The following is a 25,415-nucleotide window of genomic DNA, read 5'->3' on the forward strand; positions in this document are numbered from 1 at the left end:
AAGAAAAGGGGTGGGTGATGAGAAAAAATGATTTACCCTTGGAAGAACCACAGTACAAGAGACATAACCCCATCCATAGAAAAGCTCAAGACTCAAAATGGACACAACCATCGTACCCACAATCCCTCAACAGATCAGATTATTTTTACTCAGACAGAAGCAGTATATTATTGAGCAATTATTTTGCATTGATAAGCTTAAATGTATGTTACAAAAATTGTTTCTCCTCCTGAATGAATGAGCTATCTGACAGGAACAAGGTTCTTAAACAAAAAACCATGCTCACTCCTAGAATTATATAAAACACGGGAGTATCCAGGTGTTTGGTCAGGCCTCCAGTGGTGTAAAGTGGTAACAAAGTTATAGAGAAAAACTGGGTGATTCAATTATATCTGTAAATTTATAATAGAAGAAGACTGATTATTTTTAGACATATGAATTATCATTATATCATATGTGAAAAGATTTTTATTCCAGAAATAAAAGTAGCTGAGACATCCTCTTCTAAGTCTTAAGTAAAATGTTCATAATAAGAATACCGTTAGGAAAAACAAAAATACAAGTAAACAAAATTTTAAGGCTAATTTTGTAACATAGAGAGGAAAATGAATATTAAGAAAAAAATTGGAGCTTCTAATGTCTCTCACTATAATGTTATAAGGAAAATTTTCAGAGTGATCCTTGAGAACAATCAGTTCAGACAAAGAAGAAATGTGAAGATTTAAGGACTTTGCAACAAAACAAAAGCGGTAAAAACAATTAACAAGCAAGAGATTTGAAAAACTGGGACATATTCTTATAAACAAAAGATAAAAAAAAGTGCAACAAGAAAAACAGGACAGAAGATTAGCTTATTTGGATGGTTATAATAAAGTTGGCTCTTAAAGAATTGGAAGCTAGGGAGAACACTCTGCGCAACAGAGAAATATTTAGGAGATTGAAGAGTGAAATAATAAATCTTATTTTTTTTAAATGGCTGGCCAGTTAGGTAAGATCAAGTACAATTATAAGAAGATTACAAAAACTACTTACTCTTAAGTAATAAATGTACAAAAAGAACACAAAAAGCACTTATAGAATCATCTGTTTGATACTTTATTTACATAGTGCAATATTTTCATTAATTTTAACTGAAGATTATATTTCATATTATTTTTACTTTCCCATCTATATACCAGCTGTAGCTGTATAGAAAGGAAAGTATGGTAATCAGTCAAAATTAGGCATATCTGGTTTTCATCAAATCTTGACAAATTGACCACTAAGAACTCCAGAAAACCAATAAATGGCGTCAAAATTTCCACGACAATATGTGTGTACGTATGTCTGTATGTTGGCATGTGAATCGCCTTATAACTCCAGCTACTTGACCGATTTTCACCAAACTTGGTTATAATATTTCTAGTTGGGGCACTGATGCTACTAAATTTTCAATTCAAAAGGTCAGTGGGTGGGAGTTACAGGGGGAAAATGAAATCGTCACCAGATTTTGCACAATTAAGGTTATATTTATTTTTATAATTTTGTGAATATTAATAAAGTAAACAACTTTGAAAAAAGGTTTTTTGCTAAATTTCACCCCCACTCCAAAATTGATCAAAATTATTAAAAAATACTATTTTTTTAGTTTTTCTGATAAATACTAAGCTTTTAGTTTTTCTGGTAAAAACTGGATATTATGGTCAGAACTTTGTCACAATGGTAAGCAGATTTTGAGGTTATGAGCCTTCATGTGTTATAAAAAAAATTGTATGAATTGAAATAAACCAACTGCATATTTCAAAACATATTTTTACAGTACCATGATTAAGTCCACTTGTTTCATTTATTCTATTTTTCGTCACTTTTTTTAAAAATTTATCAAGCTAAAGAACACTTTTCACAGATAAATGGATATGATCTAATGAATTAATAAATTACTATTATATTATATTATACTACATTATAAATAATGTATATATGTATATATATATATATATTACATATGTTTTACCAAAACACAATAAATAGATAAGTTAAACTTACCATATTAATTCTAAGAATCAACTTTCACGGGTTCCATATCTTTAGTTGTTATTAAATTCTATAATTACATTAAAATATATTTATTTTATAATTTGTCAAAGTTGTTGAAATTTATTACAAACAAATACGAAGATTCTGCAGAATCTGTGGTCCAAGCACCATTAATATGTTGAGTCTAACTTATCTATTTACTATGTTTTGGTGTTTACATAAAATCTAACGTCAAAAAATAATTTTTTTTTAGGTTTGCAGTACAATATCTTTGTTAAATGGCTAATAAATAGGGAAGATTTAGTAACAAAACTCGTAAAGAATTTAATTCTGAAAAAATTAATGTAAATACAGTCAATAAAAAGTAAATAAAAACTTTTAAAGATCGGGCTTTTATTGAAGCAAAAAGATGAAAAATCATATTAGACAGAAAATCATATTATTCTTTCTGTACCTAATAAACATTATTCTTAATATAGTAAAACAAAAAAAAATAAAATACTTGAAATTATAAATGGTATACAGTAATTGTTCGAAATTCCCTTCTTCACAATGTACACAGCACTCTGCCCAATGTAAATTATTTCTGGCAGGTTTCTGTTATTACGTCAGGATCATTTTGTATAAATTCAATAGAATTTCGTATTTTAATGAGTAACTCTTCTTTAGTAATTACTTATTTTTGGTATATTAGCGTTTTCATGAAGTAAATGAAGTAATCTAGAGGCGTTAAGTCAGGTGATCGTAGTGGCTAATTGATCTGGTGCACCGTGTCCAATGCAGTCTAAGAAATTAGCATTCAAGTGACTTCTGAAAAACGTGGTGTTGCACCGTCGCACCAGAAAATCATTCGCAATCTAGTGTGTAAAGGAACATTCTCCAAAGGAGCTGGTAAATTATTTTTCAAGAAATGAACGTATGCATCTCCTGTAAGATTTTCATTGAAAACAAATGGTCCCAGAATTTTGTAATAAATAATGGCACATGAAACATCAATGTGAAATCTATGTTGGAAACCATGAATGTATGTAGAAACCCATGTGGTGCTGTGGAAACCAGTTTCCACAGCACCATATGGGTTGTTCTCGCTCCATAAATAACTATTTTTAGAATTTTTTGAATTGAATAAAATATTTTTAGAACTGAAGATTCGTTTCTCACAAAAGTGGCTTTATTAGTAAATAAAATGAAATTTACCTTATCAGCATTGTTTAGAAACCAATGACAGAAGTAATCACTAAGGGTAATTTGTTGGCTGCAAATTTTGAACCTTCTGCAGGCAAGAAGGATAAAGATTTTCTTTCTGTAGGATGCACCACATTTTGTTTTTTGACAAACCAGTGCGACATGAAATTTACCTTGTACTAGTGCCTGGGCTATGCTGAATATGTTGAATCAACTGATGTTGATCATTAACACAATGATTTACCTGGTGTTCAGTAAATGAGCATGTTGAAAATGACCCTTTCATTCATAAATACTGATATACTGAAGAAATTTGGAATCAAAAATTTTCTTCCAGGAAATCTCTCCTGATATTCATGTTGAGCAGCTTAAGAATTTCCATTTCAAAATCCATAAACAAAAACTATAACAACATATTCCTCCTCATTAGGAAATTGAAATGCCATTTTTACATTACACTACACTTCTTTTGTCTGTATGAAAATTTATAACAACAGATTCAAAAGAAGTACACAATTTTTGTTGTTCACCAGCTGCTACTATTGCCAACCTATACAATAAAATTTCTTTAAATATTTCTAAGTAACATACATTTCAATTTAGTTTTTTATGTAATTATTTTGTTTTACCTGTGCAAATTATTGAATACATATATCTAAAATATTGTTTTATAAATGCTGTATTTCTTTAAAATTATTTTCAGTATTTACATTTTTGTTTTTAAAAAGAATGTTTATTAGGTACAGAAAGAATATTACAATTTTCTGTCTATTTATCGTCTGTTTTGCTTTAATAAAAAATTAATTTTTAAAAGTTTTTATTTACTTTATTTATATTAATTTTCTCAGAGTTAAATTCTCTACAAGTTTTGTTATTAAATCTTTCGCAGTTTTAGTCATTTAACAAAGCTATTGAAATACAAACTAAAAACAATTGTTTTTTAACACTGAATTTAGTGTTTTACGTCAGTTACATAAGAAACCACCAACTTTACTCCTTAATTTGGGTCCCAAAAATTACAGTAGGGCTTCATTTTATTAGAAGAGCTGAAATCCGGGTGAAATCTTTTGGTCGTAACTTGAAAATAAAGCGCTTCAAGACTTATATTGACGTTGAACATTTTTTCATTATTTTCACCAGTAAAACAAGTCCTGAAAGTTTCTCTGTTCCTTCGAGGGACACACTGTATGTACGTGTGTATATATATATATTTACTTATTTTATTATTTTACTGAAATTAATCTTTTTAAGATTTATACTATTCCTCTGTAATGTTAAATTATATTCTAAATTTTGTTAATTTAAATCACCAAGTACAGAATATTGAGATAAAACATATCTTACCTTAATTTCATCATGAAACAACTTTCATAGGATCCTGCATCCTCAGATATGATTTAATTCATTTAATGAAACTGTATATTAGAAAGATATTAAAAATTAAAAATACTTAAACCACGTACACAGTTTATTTATGATATACATGAACATGAAATAAATAATGTCCATGTACATGAAATAAACCATGTATATGGTTTATTTCAGTATTTATTTCATGTACATGTACATTTAATAAATACAGTACATGGTACATAAATACTGTACACGGACTGTACACTCCCTGCATATGATACATGAAATAAATACCATGTATTGGCTGAGGATGCTGAATCCTGTGAAAGTACTTTCATGATAAATTTAAGGTAAGATATGTCTTATCTCATTCAGTACTACATGATATATATAAATAGAATTTAAAAAACAAAATACACACACACACTCACATATACATACAAAAATAAAGGTAAGCAGTATTTTATTGAAATTCATCCTAGCATCAGAATAAGTTAAATAAATTGAAATTTTTCCTCGTGCATTATTTTTTATGTATTTGCTAAATCAGTTTAATAATAATAATAATAATAAATAAATAAATAAATAAATAAATAAATAAAATTAAAATTAACTAAAAATAAAGAGTGAATAAATAAATAAATTTTTTTTTTAAAGCCAAAATGTAAGACATTTACAAAAAAACAATAAGACATTGCATGAGTTTAATAAAGTATAAGTTTTCATTTAAGTGCTCATATATATGAACACATATATCAAATATTATTGTTCATGGTCAACAGTCATTTATTCATTATTAGAGTAAGTTGCTTAATTAAAGAGTAATTAATTTTTACTTACCAGGCTGTACTGAAGTGTTATTCGTTGCCATTTTGGGAATAGCTGAGGCACTTTCAACTGAAAATTAAATTATAAAAATAAAAAATAAAAAAATAATAAATAAAAATTAATTAACTGGTGAAAAAAAGAAAAAAGTTAATTTTAAATAATAACAAAAAATAAAAAGAATCATGAAACTTTTCAAGGAATCTAATCTTTAATTGAGAAAATAAGGCCTAGAGAATGATATTTTTATTTGACAACAGATAAACTGTTAGGATAAAAACTACTGAAATACAACTGATTACATTATACAATGTGGCAGAACTTCAATACTTAACTAAAATTTACTGTTCAGCAGAGCATCCTTGTGCATTAAGCCAAAACTTTATATAATATAATTATCACAACCTGTACATCTATTTGGCACTATTTTAACTATATCATTTGGTAAATTGTATTATATTTTGTAAAACAAAAATGTATTGTAAACTTTAAATTAGTGTCAGGCAGAAAAGGTTTAAGAATGCTCTATTAAATTTGTTTCCCATCATCACCATCAATAACTGAGACTAATAAGTACAGTTACTTAAAAAAGGATAATTTAATTAATTAAATACATAAGTACTGCTGAATAATAATAAAAAAAATGTTCTTTGAGAAGAAATTTCAATTAATACAGGATAACAAACTTTTAAAAGATTAAAAGGAAATCAAAAGTTTCATCAAGCGTAATGTATATCAACTTAATATAATTTTTTCCTAATAACTGTAGCTTTAAATGGACTTAAAAATTTTAAAATCACATACTAATGAATGGTTGGTCTACAGTACCCAACCAAATAAAAAAGTAAAAAAAAAAAAAATAATAAGTATTTTCATGATTACAATGAAACAAAAAAAAAAAAAAAAAAAAAAAACATGAAAAATAAATAATTTCAAGTAGTTTTTTTTAATTTGATATTTTTTCATACATACCATCTTCTGTGCACATAAGGCTATCTGCCATGAGGATTAATCCATCAGGACATGCACATGAAATCTTTGGAGATTTTGAATTTATCTGAGGTGCTGGTAAACATAAATGCGAACAATGACCATTTACAGCTGCACAATGATTTAAACCATCTGGTTGTCGATATGGATGATACACATGAATAACCATTGGGTTTTGAAGCTGAAAAAGAACATTTTTAACAGAATACTAAATTCATGGAAACTATGAGCAAAAATTAATTTTTGTAAATTTAGGAATGAGTGAATGAATTATTTTAAAATTTCCTTTTATAGATAGCTTCATTTAATCAGAGCTACAGATAGCAAATATTGTTGTTTTTAAATCCTATTTTTAACATCATGCTGGGGAACAGGCACAAAATTTGCTAATAGTTGATGAGTTTTATTTTTCATAGTGTTATAACAGTTATAATAATATTGTAAGACATGATAATATTATAGTATTTAGAATTATGAATATTCATGATTTTCTCGCATCTGATTCCTAGCATTGTCTGACATTTTATCACTTGTCATCTCAATTATTTCATCTTCCTTGTTAAAATATCTATAAAATGCATGTTCAAGATCTGAATGGTAATTAAAAAGAAGTACATTAGGATTATAAAGAAAAATGTACAAACGGACAGTTTGGATTAAGAATAAAGAAAATATGATGGCGGTTTTTGTGGGAATTGGACAATATCAAGGACTAGCTCTTAGCCTGAATCTTGTAATATTTAATTAGGGAGGGAGGTGAAGAGTACATAGTTGTGGATACTTCTTTTATTAATTCATCACGTAAACTTGAAGCTTGTGCATGGGAATAAGGAATTAAAATTTTGTTGTGTGTAAAAAATGCCATGCCAAACCAGGATCTTCCAGGTTAGAAAAGTATGAAAGGCTATTATTTTCAAAATGAACTAGAATTGTCATTATATAGCTATTATTATTTTGTAATTTCTATCACTGGAACCCACACTCATCTTGATAACAGAATCAGACAGAATATCATGATGTTATTGACACTATGATGTTAGCTACAGTTTGAAGAAAGAGATTAGAAACTATAATTAAAAATTAAAAAAGAAAAAGACTGAATTTTTTTAATGTTCCAGTGGTTTTATTCCTAAAGTTGATATTTGGTCTATTATTGAGAATGACTTATCTCTCATGCCAAATGTGCAGCAACATTTTTCTAAGTTAACACTTTATATTCTCCATTTTTATTTTATTTTTCAATTTTTCTACAATTCTGCTAATATTTTCATTAATTATGCAAAATAGATAAGAAAAATCTGTAAGTCTATTGCAGACTTGAATTTATTTTAAATCATCTTTGAGAAATTAACAAAGAAATACTTGAATGAATATGTGTTTTAAATCTACGCATAAAGAATATATGAAGATAAAAACTGCGATGAAAGAACAGTTTCATCGCAGTTTTTATCTTCATATATTCTTTATGCATAGATTTAAAACACATATTCATTCAAGTATAACACAAAAAGTTCACAAACTCATGAACTTTCCAAATCCCTAATAAGATACTGTAATTTTAAATCCCATTATAAAGACAGTTAATATTTTATACATATGGATATATATGTAATTTCAGTTCTAGAAACATTACTTAGTACTGATACATAAATAATGCTTCATTTAAAATTTCAGTATCACAAAATACAATTTTAAAAAATATTCAACATGTTCCAATTTATTAAATTTTACTAACCATATTAACTGCTGTTACAGGAGCAATCTGACTGCCATTAAATTTGTTTGCTCTAAATATAGCCTGTTTATCCCAATCTGTCCAGTAAACCCAATCTTCAAAGACACTGATGGAGAATGGATGTGGTAAGTAATCAGAAGATCTGAAAAGTAATGAAAACAGGTAAAATAAAAAAAACAAAAGTAATAAGTTTTTAGTTATTTTTTTTTTTTAATTTGCTGACAAATTATATTAAAAATAATTCAAAAAATTGAAACAACTATCAAATCTCTGAACCTCTGAACCTGCTATAATAGAAGTATTTAAGTTAAAAAAAGGATTCACCTGAAAAGATGAAGAAGAACCTTTGTAACTTATCCTCCAATTATTTTATATACCCTTGGATTGCAGGTTTCTTACAAATTACTTATTTATGAATGAAATAAATTACAGACACTGATGATGATTAAAGAAACACAATTACTTTTGAAGAACAATACAAAGATTTATCTTATTAAACTTAAGCAGTATATATAGAATGTGAACTTAGCAAGGATGAGTGAGTCTCTCATAATCAATTACCATGTCACCGTTATTTGATGAGGTTGAAGACAACTTCAAACAACCTTAAACATTATATTGAATTAGGTTAAGAGATTTAAAATCACTCTAGCCCATCAAAACTAAGTGATATAATTTTTTTCTTAGTCACACACACACACCATAAAATAATTTGATGTGGACACCACATGATTTCCTTGTACGTCTATTAAATTACATATACATATTTTTAAAAGTACAATAAATGTTATTTCACTAATAACTTCTGATTTTTTCATATTTTTTTTATTGTTATTACTGAATTATTATTTATCATAAAAAATTTTTTACCATCAGAGGTTAATTAATAAATCAATATATTTAAATTTAAAAAAAGTTAAAAAAAAGGAAAATTAAAAAAGGAAAAAAGAAAGAAAATGTTGCAAACAAAGAAAAGATAAAAAGATTAAGAGAAGATGATAAATATAAAGAGGAAGAAAATATTAAGACCAAGGAAAGAATAAAACGATTATGAGAGGATGATGAATATAAAGAGAGAGAAAATCTGAAAACTAGAGAATATGTACACAAATTAAGATCAGAAGAATTATATCAAACCAAAGAGTGATTAAATGAGTGGCAACAAAAAACGAATAAATGAAATGATGACCAACTCCGACGTAGGGAGAATATTGTCTGACAATATCAGAGTAGTAATTAACTAAAAGATAAGAAATTTTTTGCAACCGGGCATATATGTTTCAGTGTATTTGTTATTCTTGTGAGGGTCTATTTTTCAGTCACTCTGTAGTTAATTTTAATGTAGATAAAATTAAACAGAAATTCCAGAATAATTAAATAATTAAATTAAATAAATTAATTAAAATTAAATAAAATTAACAGAAATTAAACTAGAAAATCCAAAAATAATATGATTCTAAATTATAATTTTCAATTAATATTAAATAATCAGATGTTTCACCAAATCTATTACATATACACATATGTATGTATGCCTATTAAATTAAATATACACATTTTTAAAAGTACATAAAATTTAATTTCACTAATAATTTTTTTTCATACTTTTTTTACTGTTATTATTGATTACTGTTATTATTGGTTAAATTACTTATTGTAATTTTTTTTTTACAATCATGGGTTAATAATTATTAATAAATCAATATATCTGAATAAAAAAATGTTAAAAAATAAAAGGAGATGAAGCCTGATTCGAACCGATATGGTGCCTTCCTTTGTAAGATCCAAATATTTCATTAATTAAAATTTTATTTGGCTATAACTCTGGAAGCAATGTAAATAAGTATTATGATATACTGCTGAAAAGCTCTTAATAAGGACTTATTACTGTAGTTAAGAAAAAGTCTTTTTTGGACACTTTTGGTTCAGTCAATTGCAATCAAACGGGGAGGTACACAACTAGATGTTACAACAGTCCTAAATCCAAATTTTTAACATAGTACGGCTAATCGTTTTTGAGTTATGCGAGACACGTACGTACATATATATGTACGTACAGACGTCACGCTGAAACTAGTCAGAATTGATTCAGTAATGGTCAAAATGGATATTAGAAATCTGGAAACCAGAATTTTTTGCGATCACAATACTTCCTTTACTTTGTACAAGGAAGTAAAAACACTGGTATCGATCACTAAGTACAAATAAACAAATAACATTAAGTGCAATTTATTTAAGCAGTGTTAGTAAAGGAAAATTATTGAATAATTATTTGATAATTTACTCATAACTGACATCAAAAGTTATTGTTTGTAGAAAATATAATACACAAAAAATGAGATCAAATGAAAATACACACAAAAACATAGATAAAAAATAATACAAAAAAAATATATATAAAATTGAAATTATAGGAAAAAAGCAACAGTTTAATTGTTCTTTAAAAAAAAAATGTATAAACATAATAATTACCTTAAAACAGCTTTTCGTCCTGTACCATCATAATCGCATGATGAAATAAGATTGAGCTTAGCATCAACCCAAAAAATCCGTCTACGAACAAGATCAAGTGTTAAGCCATTTGGCCATTTAATATCATATGAGACTATTGTTTGACGGTGTGTACCATCAAGTCCAGCTCTTTCAATACGAGCTTCCTTACCCCAATCTGTCCAGTACATCCACCTGTACAAAACAAGAATAAAAAACTAATATTGAATCAAAAATAAAAAAATAAAAGAAAGAATGTAATACAGTGAATATGATTTTTACTCAAAAAAAAAAAAAAAATGCAAATAACTAATGAACCAACATTTTAAACTTTAGTACAGATGCAAATGCAGTAAAGATGCGACTATCCTAGATTCAGTTTTATAAAATGCTTAGTTAATTAAATGTTTTTGTCTTTTTTTAAATATTTTAAAACTACTACACAGAAACTCCTCAGAAACTAGAGTACAATTAAGATACAATGTCAATGAATTTTTGTCATCCCATGTGGACTTATTATTGAGTATACGTGAATCAGATTTCTGTAAAATTCAAAAGAAAAACTGGAGAGTAAAAACTATTTAAAAAGTAATAATTTTTGTTTTTCTAAGTTAAACATGTAATAAAAAATGAGTTATTCAGAAACAGGAGAAAAAAAATACTTAAACTGGTATTCTTGCATAATAGATTCCAATCTGTCCAAAGACAATTCTCAGCAGAATATTTTCTCACCTTTCTTCTTCCTTCTGAGCTTTTCTCGCTTCATATTCTTATAATTCCTAACTTTCTTCAAATTAGTTTAGTCTTCAAAAATACATCATCTTCCTCTGCACCACTTTCCCATTATTTTCCTTCAATTATTGTTATTAAATGTAAACAGTCTCCTCTTTTAAGAAGATATATTAAAACCAACTACTATTTTTTGTTTACAAACACTTAAATGTCTTTTTTTAAATTATTACAATTTCACTTTTAAGTAATAGAATTTTTTTTCTTCCTAAGGTCTTCCAGAATTACCAGTTCCTTTATCAATATGGCATTATAGTTAATGGAATAAATTATTGAAGATGAAAGACCAAATTTTGTCTTAATCTTAATATAAGACAAGAATATTAAGGTTAATATTTGAACATGGTTGGTCACCATGACCAATTATCTTATTCCCACAGATCATTCAATTTAGTAATTGAGTACAGAAGTTTCCTTGGGATAGAATACTTTTTGATAAACAGAATGAATACATTTTTGATAAAGTTAATTTTGGTACGTACCCATCAAGTGGATTTAATGCTATTGCTCTTGGTTCCTCTAATTTATCAGTAATTAAAACTTTTCTCATTGTGCCTTCAAAGTTAGCTAATTCAATCGTATCTTTGCCAGAATCAGTCCAGTAAATGTGATTATATATCCAATCAACAGCCAGACCATCAGATGTTGTTATTTCATTCCTAATAACAACTGTTCTTTCACTTCCTTCATCAATTGGTGCCCTGTAAGGTAAAAAATATATACAAAAGAGCTATTACAAATTAAACACATAAAACATGTTAAAATAGAATAAGTTTACTGAATAAAATAGTATACTGTGAAATGTACCTGATTTGCTGATTATTTAGAAAACATACACATATTCAAATGGTAACTTAAATAATAAGTGGATATTTATATCTCTAAATTATTTTATAAACAAAAAAAAAATGGTGATAACTTGAAATACATTAACTGTAATCAATGAAATTATTATTTTTTTAAATACTGAAATATTTTCATCAATCACATTTTTTCATAAATTTTAAGTTTTAAAAAATCATAAGAATATGCAGTTACCAACTAATCTGATCATATTTTATTTCTGAGTTCATCCAGTCAATCTCACTACAGTAGTACTAAATTTAGAATGGTTTTGACAACAGGACTGTGAATAATCATGTAATAGTTGTGCTTAGTTGAAAGACAATAATATCCTGCACAACAGTGTACAGTGTCGGCAGAAATGCATGCTGGTGAAAAGGACTATTCTATTATAATACAATTTATTTAGAAATTTTTTTGAGTTTTGATTATACTATGAAAATGTCATTTTTTATTTAGTTAAGCATTTGTTTCTTATACTTTTTCTGCCAGAAGAAAAACTGGTAGAAAAAGAACATAAGAGTTATTTCTCATAGAAGATGTTTTAAAAGTTTTTTATAAAGAAACAACCTTTATTATTCTAAGTTTTAAAATTAAACCGATATAGATTAAATATATATATATGTAATGTTAGTGTGCTAGATGGCAAACTGTTCCTGCCTAATTCTAAAATGCCAATATAATTCTTATTTCAATATATAATCACCACATCTGAATTTTTATTATTAAAATAAAACCTATAGGAAGTGATCAAGCAATAAATAGGGCATAAACTTAAATTCTAATAACAAAAGATGTCAACCTGTTGTCAAAGCTCAGAAAAATTGTAAATTTTTCTTAACTTTGTACATATAGCATAATTATAAATTATATAAAATACATGGTATGAGAAACAAACTAAATACAGATTTAACAGAATGAAGTATAAAGCAAAATACAATCTACATGAAAAACAAGCAGTATAATGTAAAGCTCCTTTTGTTACCAAACCAGACAGAAAAAGAAATTTTAGGTTATACTGCTTGTTTTTTGGCTTGTTACTGCCAAGATAAAATCCATTGCATTGTTGTAAGTTACTGAAAGGTTATATGATTACAAATTTGTTGAACATTGTTATTATTTTAAAAGTTTTTCATTAAAAGAAGAAAATAGGCAAAACTAAACTTACAGAAAACCTCTTACAAATGAGATTTATTCATATATGACTCATTCACAGTCTATTTTTTACCTGTCTACTCTGCAGATAACTGACATTCTGCAACATCCATAGAACAAGTAATAGTATTACTTGTGATAAACTTTTAAATTACTTTGAATTTTCATTATTACGATTACACTAAGTAATAAATATTTCATAAATTCATCCAGGATGGTATTATCTCTCTATTATATGAGCAAATGTTTATTTGTTTGTTAGCAAAATCTCAAGAACTGCTAAATTAGTCGCTAGGAAATTTTAATAGTAGCTTCATTATATAATCTGGAGTTATATATGCTATATTAAGATGAAAAATTATTTATTAAAACATATAAATAATAATAAATAATTTTTTACAGTGCTACATTTCTCATTCGGGTTGCTAGCTGGCAATTCGCTCAATTTTCATGCTACTTTCTTCTGGCGAGCCGCTACCAAGATTTTTTTTTCAATAGATATGTACATCTATAATGGTTGCTGTTTATTTATTCTCACAACAAGCAAGAACCAACTGACAGATTACTTTCAAATTTGTAGGATACATAGACGTTATCCCAGGGAAGGTTTAAGCCACAGACTGCGACCTTAGCTCTCTTCAAGGTTAAGATATTAAAGATATTCATTATTTCTTCACCCCCAAGGAGGGTGAAGTTATGAATTAAAGATATTATTAAGAAAAAAAGATTAATCCTTTTACTTCATTATTATTATATTTCTGCCACCATAGCAAAGAAATAAGTTATGAATTTTTCATCGTCAAAGGTATGTGTACTTTACTTACCATAGTTACTATTATTCTGTCTTTTGTAATTTAGTTTCTTTTTCAGGTTTCTGTAAAGACTAAATACTTTAATTATTATTTAACAGTATTATTCTCACAACCATGAGCATAATGAAAATTCGGGAGTCAAGGGGACGGAACCCTCTGTGTAGACAGGAATGGCAACCAAAGTGAGCTCTGCAAGTGTCCAGAACGCCAGTCCCCCTGGCAAGATGGAAATAGCAATTGTAGTGAGCTCTGGGGTTCACCTGGGTCAACCTGGGACCTGAGGGTCCAGGTTCTGGCTAGACAGGCTGGCTAGTTAAATTTAATTTTAAGAAGATTAAAGTAATTGTTAAAAGATCAGAAATTTTTTCCTTACTTACTTATAAATTTTCTGTTCGGAAACATCACTCCAAAATATCATTCCAGTACGAAAAACAAAATCTAAAGCAGTAGCAGATTTAGTATCATTAACAATAGCAGTCATCTCGTGATGATCCAAAGATATCTTACGAATATCATGCCTTCTTGCAAAAAGTAATGATGCATGACCTTCTGTTGCTTTACAACGAGTGTGATCATGTGGATCACGCAAATAACCAGGTTCACATTCACATTTGAATGTACCTTTTTCATTAACACATTTATGGGAACATGCACCTGGGTATTCACATTCATCTATGTCTGTAGATGAAAAAAAAAATATATATATATATTAAATTACAATTACCATGGTAAGTTAGAGATTATTAAAAAAAAATTAAATAGAGACTTCTTACTACAAATATGTTAATTACATGAGTTGAAGATGCTAATCTAATGAACTAATATGAAGGTGAAAGTATTAATAAAAAAAGATGAACGTTCTTGATCCTTTTTTTTTAGTTGTATCGTGCTGGATGTATAAATGTATATATTTTTTTTTAAATACATAATTAATAAATAACATTAATGAAGAATTATTAACTAAAAATACAATATTATATATGATTAGTCAGCTTTTAAAAGATATAAACAAATCTAGAAAAATCTTTTGTCATCAAGTGTACATATAAATATAAATTACTTTTTTTAAAGAAGTCATATGGTTTCTAGGAAGTAAAGTGATATTAACTACAAAAAAGCTAATCTATAGCTAACATCAGTTCATTGTCACATATACTAGCAACACTTAACAGAAAAAGATTATTTTGTAATTCTATCAAATAAAAATTTTTTTAAATCTGTTCGTTATAACCAGTTAAAACTGTAAGGGAAATGACTATTTTTCATCAGCCACGAACTTAAACTTATATAGTTCAAGTTCAACAACAACAACAACTTGATGATTTGTTAATTTATGTTTAATTACACTTATAAACATCATATTTTTCTAATCGGTCCAATTTTTAAAATTTATTATTCATCATAAAATTACTATCTTTATTTCTGTAAACATTAATACATTGGTCTTGAATTGTACAGAGGGAATAAGTAATGTTATGCTAACTTTGCAGAATAACTGAAAAACAACAACTACAAAGTTAAATTGAAGATTGAATTTTTTTAATTTTTGGAGTAAGGAGATTTCAAATACATCTATTATACTTGTAATTATAAAGTATTATACTACAAGGGTAAGTCAATTATTATCCGCAATTTAGTTATATTTTTATTTATATTGGTAGTATTGTCGTGTTGCATATTGTCGTGTTATGCATGGTTTAATTGTTGTTATGTCTGTGCAGGTTTGATGCTGCTAGGTTAGTTTCATTATCGCTGTTAACCATGGCTGCTCTGCTTTCTGTTTGCACCAAAGAAGAGCAACGTTTAGTGATCTGTTTTTTGTGGTCGAAAGGTGTATCAGGGGCTGAAATTCATCGAAGACTTTCGGTACAGTATGGGAACAGTGTGTTGCTGCAATGGAGTGTCTATGAATGGACTGAAAAATTCAGAAATGGTCTCACAAGTGTTACGCACGACGAAGGAGCCGGACGACCGTTTACCGCCACAAATGAGGAAAACATTGAGCATGCATTGAACTGGTTTTCTTAGACAGATGAGTAACTATTGATGAAGCAGTACATCGTCTGCAAATTAGTCACAGTTCTGCATATGAAATCATCCACAACAGACTTGGGTTTCATAAAGTCTGTTCAAGATGGGTCCCAAACCCACCGAGTTGGTCTAATGGTGAACGCGTCTTCCCAAATCAGCTGATTTGGAAGTCGAGAGTTCCAGCATTCAAGTCCTAGTAAAGCCAGCTATTTTTACACAGACTTGAATACTAGATCATGGATACCGGTGTTCTTTGGTGGTTGGGTTTCAATTAACCACACATCTCAGGTATGGTCGAACTGAGAATGTACAAGACTACACTTCATTCACACTCATACATATCATCCTCATTCATCCTCTGAAGTATTATCTAAACGGTAGTTACCGGAGGCTAAACAAGAAAAAGAAGATGGGTCTCAAAACAACTCACACAGTTGCATAAACAAATGTGCTTGGACATCTGCAAAAAACATTTGGATCACTATGGTAAAAAACGGGACATCTTCTTGGACAGAATCATCACTGGTGACAAAACATGGGTCCATCATTACAAGCCGGAAAGTAAATGGCAGAGTATGGAATGGAAACATCCTAATTCGCCCTGCGAAAAAAGTTAAAGACCCAACCATCCGCAGGAAAACTGATGCTTACGGTTTTTTGGGATTCGCAAGGCCCAGTACTGCAACATTATGAGGAAAGGGACACGACAATAAACAGTGCATGTTACAGTGAGATACTTACTGCCAAGCTGAAGCCTGCAATTCAAAGCAAACGCTGAGGACTGCTGTTGAAAGGTGTTATGTTGTTGCACGACAATGCTGGTCCAAATACTGCTGCCCACGCTGCTGAAACGCTCTAGAAACTCAACTTTGAAGTACTGGCTCATCCTCTGTATAGTCCTGATCTTGCCCCTTCTGACTACTACTTGTTTGGTACACTCAAGAAGGCATTAAGGGGCCGTCGATTTACCTTGGACAAAACAGTGAAAGAAGCAGTGCATTCCTGGCTCGCAGCTCAACCAAAAACCTTCTTTTATGAGTGCACCAGGAAGCTTGTGCAACGATGGGCCAAAGTGCGTTGAAATGCAAGGGAACTATATTGAAAAATGATGTATATGTAAGTTTCCTATTTGTATTGCAATAAAATTTATAACTACATTGCAGATAATAATTGACTTACCCTCGTATTATACTTATTATATTTTTAATTTTTTCTAAATCAGGATAAGATTCTGTTCCCTGTTCCCTGTTTGGGTATTTCTTGTAATACCCACATTAAATTGTAATCCTTTAATTTAGAGCACAATATTACATTTAACCAGGGTGCTATGTTACAGCAAATCTTTAAATTTTGCTTTTGTGATTGGATGCAGATGCTGGTTGGCCACTGGAATATGGAAGGAGTCTATTGTTTGAATAATTCATCAGTTCTTATCGCTTCTGAATTTTTTCTACTAAAAGTTCACAATTTTATTTCTATTCTGAATTTCAATTCTCTTAGTAAAGATCATTTTATTTTATTTCCTGATAAGAGTTAAATTGTTTTGGTAAGTGTAAGCCTTGAATACTTCAAGGCCTTCAAAATCTGTAAGTTCCATTTTAAAACCTCTGAGCAGAAGAGGATTTGTTCTTGACAATGATATGACCTACAGCCATTGTGAAGTTGCCATTATTGACTTCTTTTTTACAAATAAACCAGTGATGCTATATATTATCATTATCATGTAAATGTCCTGACAAAAAAAATGCTAGTTTTATGGATTCAATTCTGGTTGGATACGAAATTTGTAAAAATAGCATGGAAAGCAAGCACTGTCCTTATTCTATTCAGGACAGTTGTCCCAGAACAGAATAATGTCAACCAGGATTTCAGATTTCATTTTATTATTAATTTATCAAACTATTCACTGATGCAAGAAGAAATTTCAGTAGCACTTTTTCCCTATCATTCTCACACCACAGGCAACAACGGCCACGGTCGTAGCTGGTAGTACACCTACCAACTGTGCTGTTGCAGTTTGTCATTATGTCCTCCTGTCTTCGTCAAATTGGGACTGTTTCAGTAGTTTTCAGTTTTAGGAAAAACCCCAAATCACAAAAAGCCATTTCTGATGTGAAAGGATCCTGGCAAATCTGAGAAATTGCATGCTCGATCAAGAAATCCTGTATTTGATGTAACAAATAGGTGATGTAACAACCACTTCATGCTTCCTACATTTGGTCTGGTCTCTTATGCTGAATTTTATCATGAAGACAAAAAAAAGCACCAGATTAAAAAAAAAAAAAAAAGAAAAAAAAAGTACTATTTGTTAATAGTCTACCCTTCTGGTGCATGTTTGTGATACATAACCTCACTGTGGTAAAAAAAAACGTCAGCATCGCTATTACTTTTCTCTTCACTTGCTTTACTTTATTCCATCTTGGGATTGATGGCAACTTTCACTGCGATTAATCAGCTTTAGTTTCTGGGTTGTACCCCCAAACACCCCAGATTCACCCGCAGTTATTACATACAGTCTTAAGTAAATTAGAATCACTGTTGGGATACCTAGCATATCATAAATTAAATCTCTGTTAAATTAATTCTGTTCAAGTAAAAACAGCTTTGGTACAAATTTTGTAACACTCTTTTCATGCCAAATTGCACACATTAAAGATGACACTATGATTTCAGTTTCTTGATGGCCTATTGATGTGCTAGTTGCTCTCAACTGAAATCTGGACTTTTGAAAGCAGTTATTAATGTGATAGTTGCTCTCAATTGAAATTTATTTCAGCCATTTTGAAAGCAGTTATACCATTCTTTAATATGTTTAACATCCTTAGTTTTGTTCCTAAAAGTCTGTTTAATTTTACCACTTGTTTCCCTAGGTCACCACGCTTTTGGTAGAATTTGATACAATAATATTGTTCAATACATTCCATCAATATGAACAAAAAAAATGCAAAAACACATCTTATATTAACAAACATAATAGTTGCTGGATGAAACTAATGCACTTTATGAAGTTACAAAAAACACACGTACTCACACACACTCACACTAGGTAGTACTGTTATGCACTACTGAGAGTTACTACTCGCATTCAAACACTTTCTGAGAAAAAATATAGGTTAGATATACTTATTTAAGAGAATGCATAAAAACATGGTGAACATACACCTGATATTAATTAAAACATGAAAATACTGTAAATAAAGAGACCATGAATTTAAGGTACTTGAATAATTTGAAATATTTAGGCATAATTAAATCGATAAAAACAACATATTGAAAAAATGAACAAATCAGTTAAATTGTTTAAATAAATAGTGAATGGATTATTTAATTAACTAAAATAATAGTAGTGGCTAACTATAATAATATTCACATGACTTTATTTGTTAAATAGTACTGACAAAGGAACTGAACAAAAACTTGAAAAAAATCTTGAAGTGGAATCCTTAGGTTCAAAAAGTGAGCCTTATTATTTACATTTGTTGAGAAATTTTTCATTGTGTGTAAAGTAATAGTCAGTGAAGATTTCGGACATAAGAAATGAATCATATATCCCAAGTGAATCATTAGATTTACTTGATTGCAGCTATTTAATTCCTTCAAGTTTTTATGCTAATAAGATTGTTTGAAAGAGCTTTAAAGTATTTAAGTTAATGTTGTTATTATTCTCAATATTAAAATATTATAGTTAACTACATTAATATTTTGAAGGCTATGAATTTTATACTAATAACTGCTAATATGCTTTTAAAAGATATACAAGGAAGTTTAATTAAAAATGAGAGAATAAAATGGTTAAATAACAAAAACATTAAATAATAAACAAACCTTCACAAGTATGATTATCAGAAGTAAGTTTGAAACCTGGTTTGCAAGTACATTTATAACCAGTAGGAGTATCTATACACTGATGAGAACAATGACCATTGTTTACAAGACACTCATTTTTACCACATTTATCACCAGGTTCGTCTTCACTCAACGGGCAATCTGGCTTCAAGTCGCATACTTTTTCTAACGGTATACATATACCTCCACCACAATCAAATTCTGTATCAGGGTTACACATAGGATTGGGTTTAGCTGAAAATAACATCAGTCACAATTAAAAATCACCCAAAAATATAAAATAAATATACAGCATAAAAATAACAATACCGAGCTATCTGTGAGGAATAACAATAAATTAAAGGATTAAAAAGGAATGGATAAGTAGAACATTGAGGATAACAAAATAAGGAGGGGATAATTTCCTCTTTAAGGTAGAGTTACCAGATAGGATGATTAAGTAAACAATAAACAGTGGTTGTTCTGAGGAGGAGTATGGAAGAGTTCTTTTGAAAGAGTACATGATGGGTAGAAGATAATGGAGAAGTTAATTCACATCAGTGATCACAAATGAAATAGTCCAAATAACCTGGATAAGAAAAAGAAAACTACATTTGATAATAATTAACTACTCAAAGAGATTGCTGAATAAATACATCAAATACAAAATAAACTTCATTTAAGGAAGAGATGTAAGGAAGTGGTGAAACGGTGGATTAGAAAAAAATTTTATGTTACTCATTATTTGTCTGTTTTTCTGACTAAAAATTTCAGTTACTCATATTTGGTCAATTTACTTTACAAAAACTCACTTTTAAAGAATATTTTATGAGTATTCATTTTTTCTACTTGAAAATAAATTTTAAAAAGAAAAAATATTTTTCAATATTAAAATTGACTTACTTACAAGAAGATAATACAGAAAGAAGTGAGAATTGTTGCAAACCAACTTTAGGGTTGAAAATCAAAGAAGTGTTTTACATACTAGTAACAAATTGCTATTAGATAATAATAAATAGATGAATAATTAAGTTTCTTACTATTAAAACTTAGTTTAATTAGCTGCAAAATTAGTAAACTTGCAGAATTTCTCTTTCACAAAGCAAGTAGTTGAAGGTTTTTGAAGACCATAGTAAGCTGAAGATAAGTAAATAGATAATACCAATGAAATTATGTTAAGAAAAAAAAAATTACTATACTTTTTCTTTCATAAAACAAGGACGAATATGATATGTTTTTAAAATGAAAAAAATTATAAAATAATACTTACAACAGTCTTGTTCATCACTGCTATCAAGACAATCTAAATGACCATTACAATGTAGATGACCAGCAATACAGTCTTTATTTCTACACTGAAACTGATCAGCTCTACACGACATATTTTTACATTGATCAAGTTTTTCATCAGCTCCATCTGGGCAATCTTCATCGCCATCGCACACCCATGATTGATGAATACATGTAAGACGGTCAGGGCAAGCAAATTCACGAGCAACACAAAATGATCTGAATGTTGGTTGGTCGGTACAATCCTAAAATCAATAAAATAATAATATAACATGTCATAAAATAATTCCTAATAAAATAAGTTAAACGTTACACTTATAAGTAATGTAAATGCAACAAATGAATAATGGAATATATGGCTATTCCATAAAATCTTAGTGACTGGGTTTTTTTACCAGTTCCTGAATTTTTGATCTTATCTTTAGCTCAATAAGCAAATGGCTATAATAATGAAATAGCATCATAATCTATATAATATATTAATTCACATCACATTGGCTTGAAGCGTTTACACATATACAAAAATTATAAAGAAATTTTACTGCTTATGAAAAGTATCCAAACCTAACTGCAATTCAATTTGGAATCTTCCAGACAATAGATTGAGACACTGTCACACTGCCAACATCAGCATTTATTAATTCAGAAAAATGTTAATATGTTTGAAAAATCATGCCCATATCATAAAAATAAGTTAAATAACATTTCAAGTAAAGGGAGAGGACATAGTTTTAATATACTACCAGGGCCTGAAAATATTCTGATTAAAGATAAGAAAACGCAGTCCATCAAAGATATTCAAAATTTTTTGTTTAATGTAATTGTTTTGAAAAGATTCAACCATATCTAAATTCATCACATACATTTCTGAATCTGCTCTCTTATGATGAGAAAAATAAATTATGTTCTCCTGTATTTTAAGAGAGGTAGAGTAAAATATATAAAATCGTATTTAAAAAAAAAATTCCATTCTGTATTAGAATTTCAAAAAAAAAAAAATTGCTGCACGTACCTGTTCATCAGATCCATCAGGGCAATCAAAATCTCCATCACATCTCCAGCGAATAGTTATACACTGTGAGCTGTTAGTACACTGAAAATCTGTATTAGGAGCACAGCTTGTATCAGGACAGTTTAGTTCATCAGAGCCATCACCACAATCATCATCATGATCACAGACCCATCTTTGTTGGACACATTTGCCATTTGCACATGTAAACTCATCTGATCTACATGTTTCATCTATAAATTTTATTAAATATGTTACAATTAATAATAAAGCTAAATTATAGATTGAAAAATATGATAAACAGAAGAAACAAGAAAGCTGACAATAAATAAGCAACTTCCTTAGGAAAGATAAACACAGAAACAAATGGTGATTTCATCAAAATTTGTGAATGAAATTTTTTAAATTGTAGACAGAGCAACCATTCACTGTATGATTATAATCCAGTGACTAGTACTTGCTTAAAATATATAATAATTTACAGCTTACGTTAGGTTTATCTTTACATAGAATTACAATTATTAAAATCCTCACAATATTTTATATTTCCACTAGGATTATTATAATTGAATTGAGAGTATTCTCAATTTAACATTAGTAGTTGATGCATTCTGGAGTATCCCCATTCTCAAAAATTATCCTTAAGTAGGAGTGCTAAAAGTAGTTTTGAGAATGGAGGCACTGCAAAAAACATCAAACAACCAATGTTAATTTTTTTTACTTATATATAAATTTTAACTCATCATTCTTATAATAGCCATTATCTTACATTTTTCCAAAGTGGAAACATTGTACGTAAATAATGCATTATTTCTTATAGAAAGAGATGCATTATTAATATGTTGTTTCACATTATCCATCCCAGTCTTTATTTTATCTGTGATCGATGTAAAATATCTGAGGTGCAGAAGCAATAATCAGAGTTGCTTTCCCTGAGATTAAGGATATTCATTGCATAGCCATTCCCTGCGATAAAAAGAGTGAAATTATAGCTTGCACGGCTGGACATCACTTACAAGGTGTGGCTATTAAATAAGACTAATGCTATAAAATATTTTATTTTAAATTTATACATATTTAGTTATTATCCCCTTCAATATACACCCCTCCTCTATCCCTACAATGCTCCATGTGAGTTTTCCATTATTCGAAACAGTGCTGGAAGTCTTCTTCGTGAACTCTTTCATGACGCATGTGCCGCATTTTTTTTCACAGCTTTAGTGGTCTGAAATCTTGTTCCTTTTAGTGCAGATTTGACCAAGGGAAACAGATAAAAGTCACATGGTGCCAGGTCAGGGGAATAAGGTGGATGATGCAACACTGGGATGTTATACTTGACTAGAAATGTCTTGATAGACAATACAGTGTGAGCCAGTATCTTGTCCTGATGAAGAACCAATGACTTGTTCTTCCACAATTCAAGTAATTTTTTCTTCTTTTTTTGTCAATTCCTACAGTTTCAGCAATTGCATGAATAGTTAACCGACAGTCAGATCAGATCAGATTACAAATTTTTCAATATTTTATCAGTTTTTGACATGGAAGGGTGAACATCTTCAATGTCTTCTCAGTCATCTTGGAAATGCTTAAACCATTCAAAAACCTGTGCACATAATAAAAATTCATTGCCATATAGTTTTTTTTAATAAAAGATAAATTTAAGTAGTGGTTTTACAGTTTCATATGGAATTTCACGACAATTCTTTGCTCTAATAATAATAAAACACTTATCATTTTTTTCGGAAAAACAAAAAAACAGGTTTTATCCAAACAAAGGTCATGGTCAGACTAATATGTCTACACAAACTGGAGTGGCAACAATCGAAAGAGAAGTCTTCATGCTACACAGCTGTTGGTCGTACAAGTTTGGCACATGTGCAGTTCTGTAGCAACATTAGTCTCGTTATTTAATAGCCACACTTTATACATTTCAGAAGCTAAGAATCAAAGAGGTGATGGGAAACCATTTCACTTAGTAAGTCTTACATGGAATCCTTGCTATCACTGAGAACAGCTAAGTCATTTTCACTGATGACAAGTGTTTTACATTGCAGATTGTCTACAATCATAATAATTGTACATACATGTAAACTCATAATACATTTCTGTACATACATCATAGTTATCCCTTTTATTTCAGACCATGGCTCTTTCTGGAACCAAAGAGTTTGGCAACAATCATACTACAACTATGATCCAGATTCCTTTAAATCAACAGCTGTGATGTGATGTAATTACACATCTCATCAGATAAATAAAAAAATTTAAATTAAGAACCTAATGCATGGATCTACCTTGAGTTCCTAGATAACTGCAGAAAAGTTAAGGCATTTAAGATCACATATATAATTAAAAAAAGAAGAATTATTTTCTCTTTAAATATTTAAACAAAATTGATTGCAAACAGATTGCAAACATGCACCATCAGTATCAGACTTATAAGTTCCAGTTTCTTTCATCACTAAGCCACTTTTGACACAGCTAATGCTCAATGTAGCACAATTTTCATTTGGAAAAGAATCATCACTTATTAATATAAAGTTACTATCATTTGAATTAACAATGGTAACTTTATCAGAAACATTTTGAAACATCTAATCGGGTTTATTATTAAAGCCAATAACTTGACGACAGTATTACATTTCTTATCTTGAAAACAAAAACCTAATGTAATGCCTTCAGCATCACTTTGTTTTAAAATATTTTCATTAGTAAAATTGTTATCATTGAAAACTGTATTTTCATTATATTTTCTTCAAGTAATTTGAAAATCTGTTTGAACGTGAAGGAAAATTTATTTTAGTATAGCCTTTCTTTTAAAACTACCATTAACACGTTTCATTTCAGATACTATATATGACTACTTTTAAAAAGGGCCAATCAAATGCAAAAACCTGCACAGTACAAAATTATTTACATAAAACAACATTTTTAACTAAATATCAACAAAAAGATAGGTTAATCAGTACAAAAACAAACTGCAACACACTGTTTTTAAACAGCTGATTGCAATATAATATGTGACATGAGCAAGAGAAAAAACACAACCCATATGATCTTAATGTGA

The 25,415-nt window shown here is 29.0% G+C and overlaps 1 protein-coding gene across 7 annotated transcripts in view; it reads right to left on the reverse strand.

Annotated features, from left to right (window-relative positions):
- Positions 1-25,415, reverse strand: part of LOC142322087 (low-density lipoprotein receptor-like) — an 871,174-nt gene that overhangs the window by 17,458 nt on the left and 828,301 nt on the right. For all 7 annotated transcript variants that reach the window (XM_075360751.1, XM_075360744.1, XM_075360746.1 and 4 more), the window contains 9 exons: positions 22,352-22,581; positions 21,320-21,584; positions 20,050-20,304; positions 14,571-14,871; positions 11,866-12,084; positions 10,577-10,789; positions 8,105-8,246; positions 6,352-6,550; positions 5,395-5,451 (listed from right to left, as the gene is read on the reverse strand). In XM_075360751.1, coding sequence (XP_075216866.1) covers positions 5,395-5,451; positions 6,352-6,550; positions 8,105-8,246; positions 10,577-10,789; positions 11,866-12,084; positions 14,571-14,871; positions 20,050-20,304; positions 21,320-21,584; positions 22,352-22,581 — 1,881 coding nt within the window. The remainder of the gene's footprint in view (positions 1-5,394; positions 5,452-6,351; positions 6,551-8,104; positions 8,247-10,576; positions 10,790-11,865; positions 12,085-14,570; positions 14,872-20,049; positions 20,305-21,319; positions 21,585-22,351; positions 22,582-25,415) is intronic.

The sequence above is a fragment of the Lycorma delicatula genome, chromosome 3 (genome assembly GCF_047948215.1).
Source record: "Lycorma delicatula isolate Av1 chromosome 3, ASM4794821v1, whole genome shotgun sequence".
Taxonomy (NCBI): domain Eukaryota; kingdom Metazoa; phylum Arthropoda; class Insecta; order Hemiptera; family Fulgoridae; genus Lycorma; species Lycorma delicatula.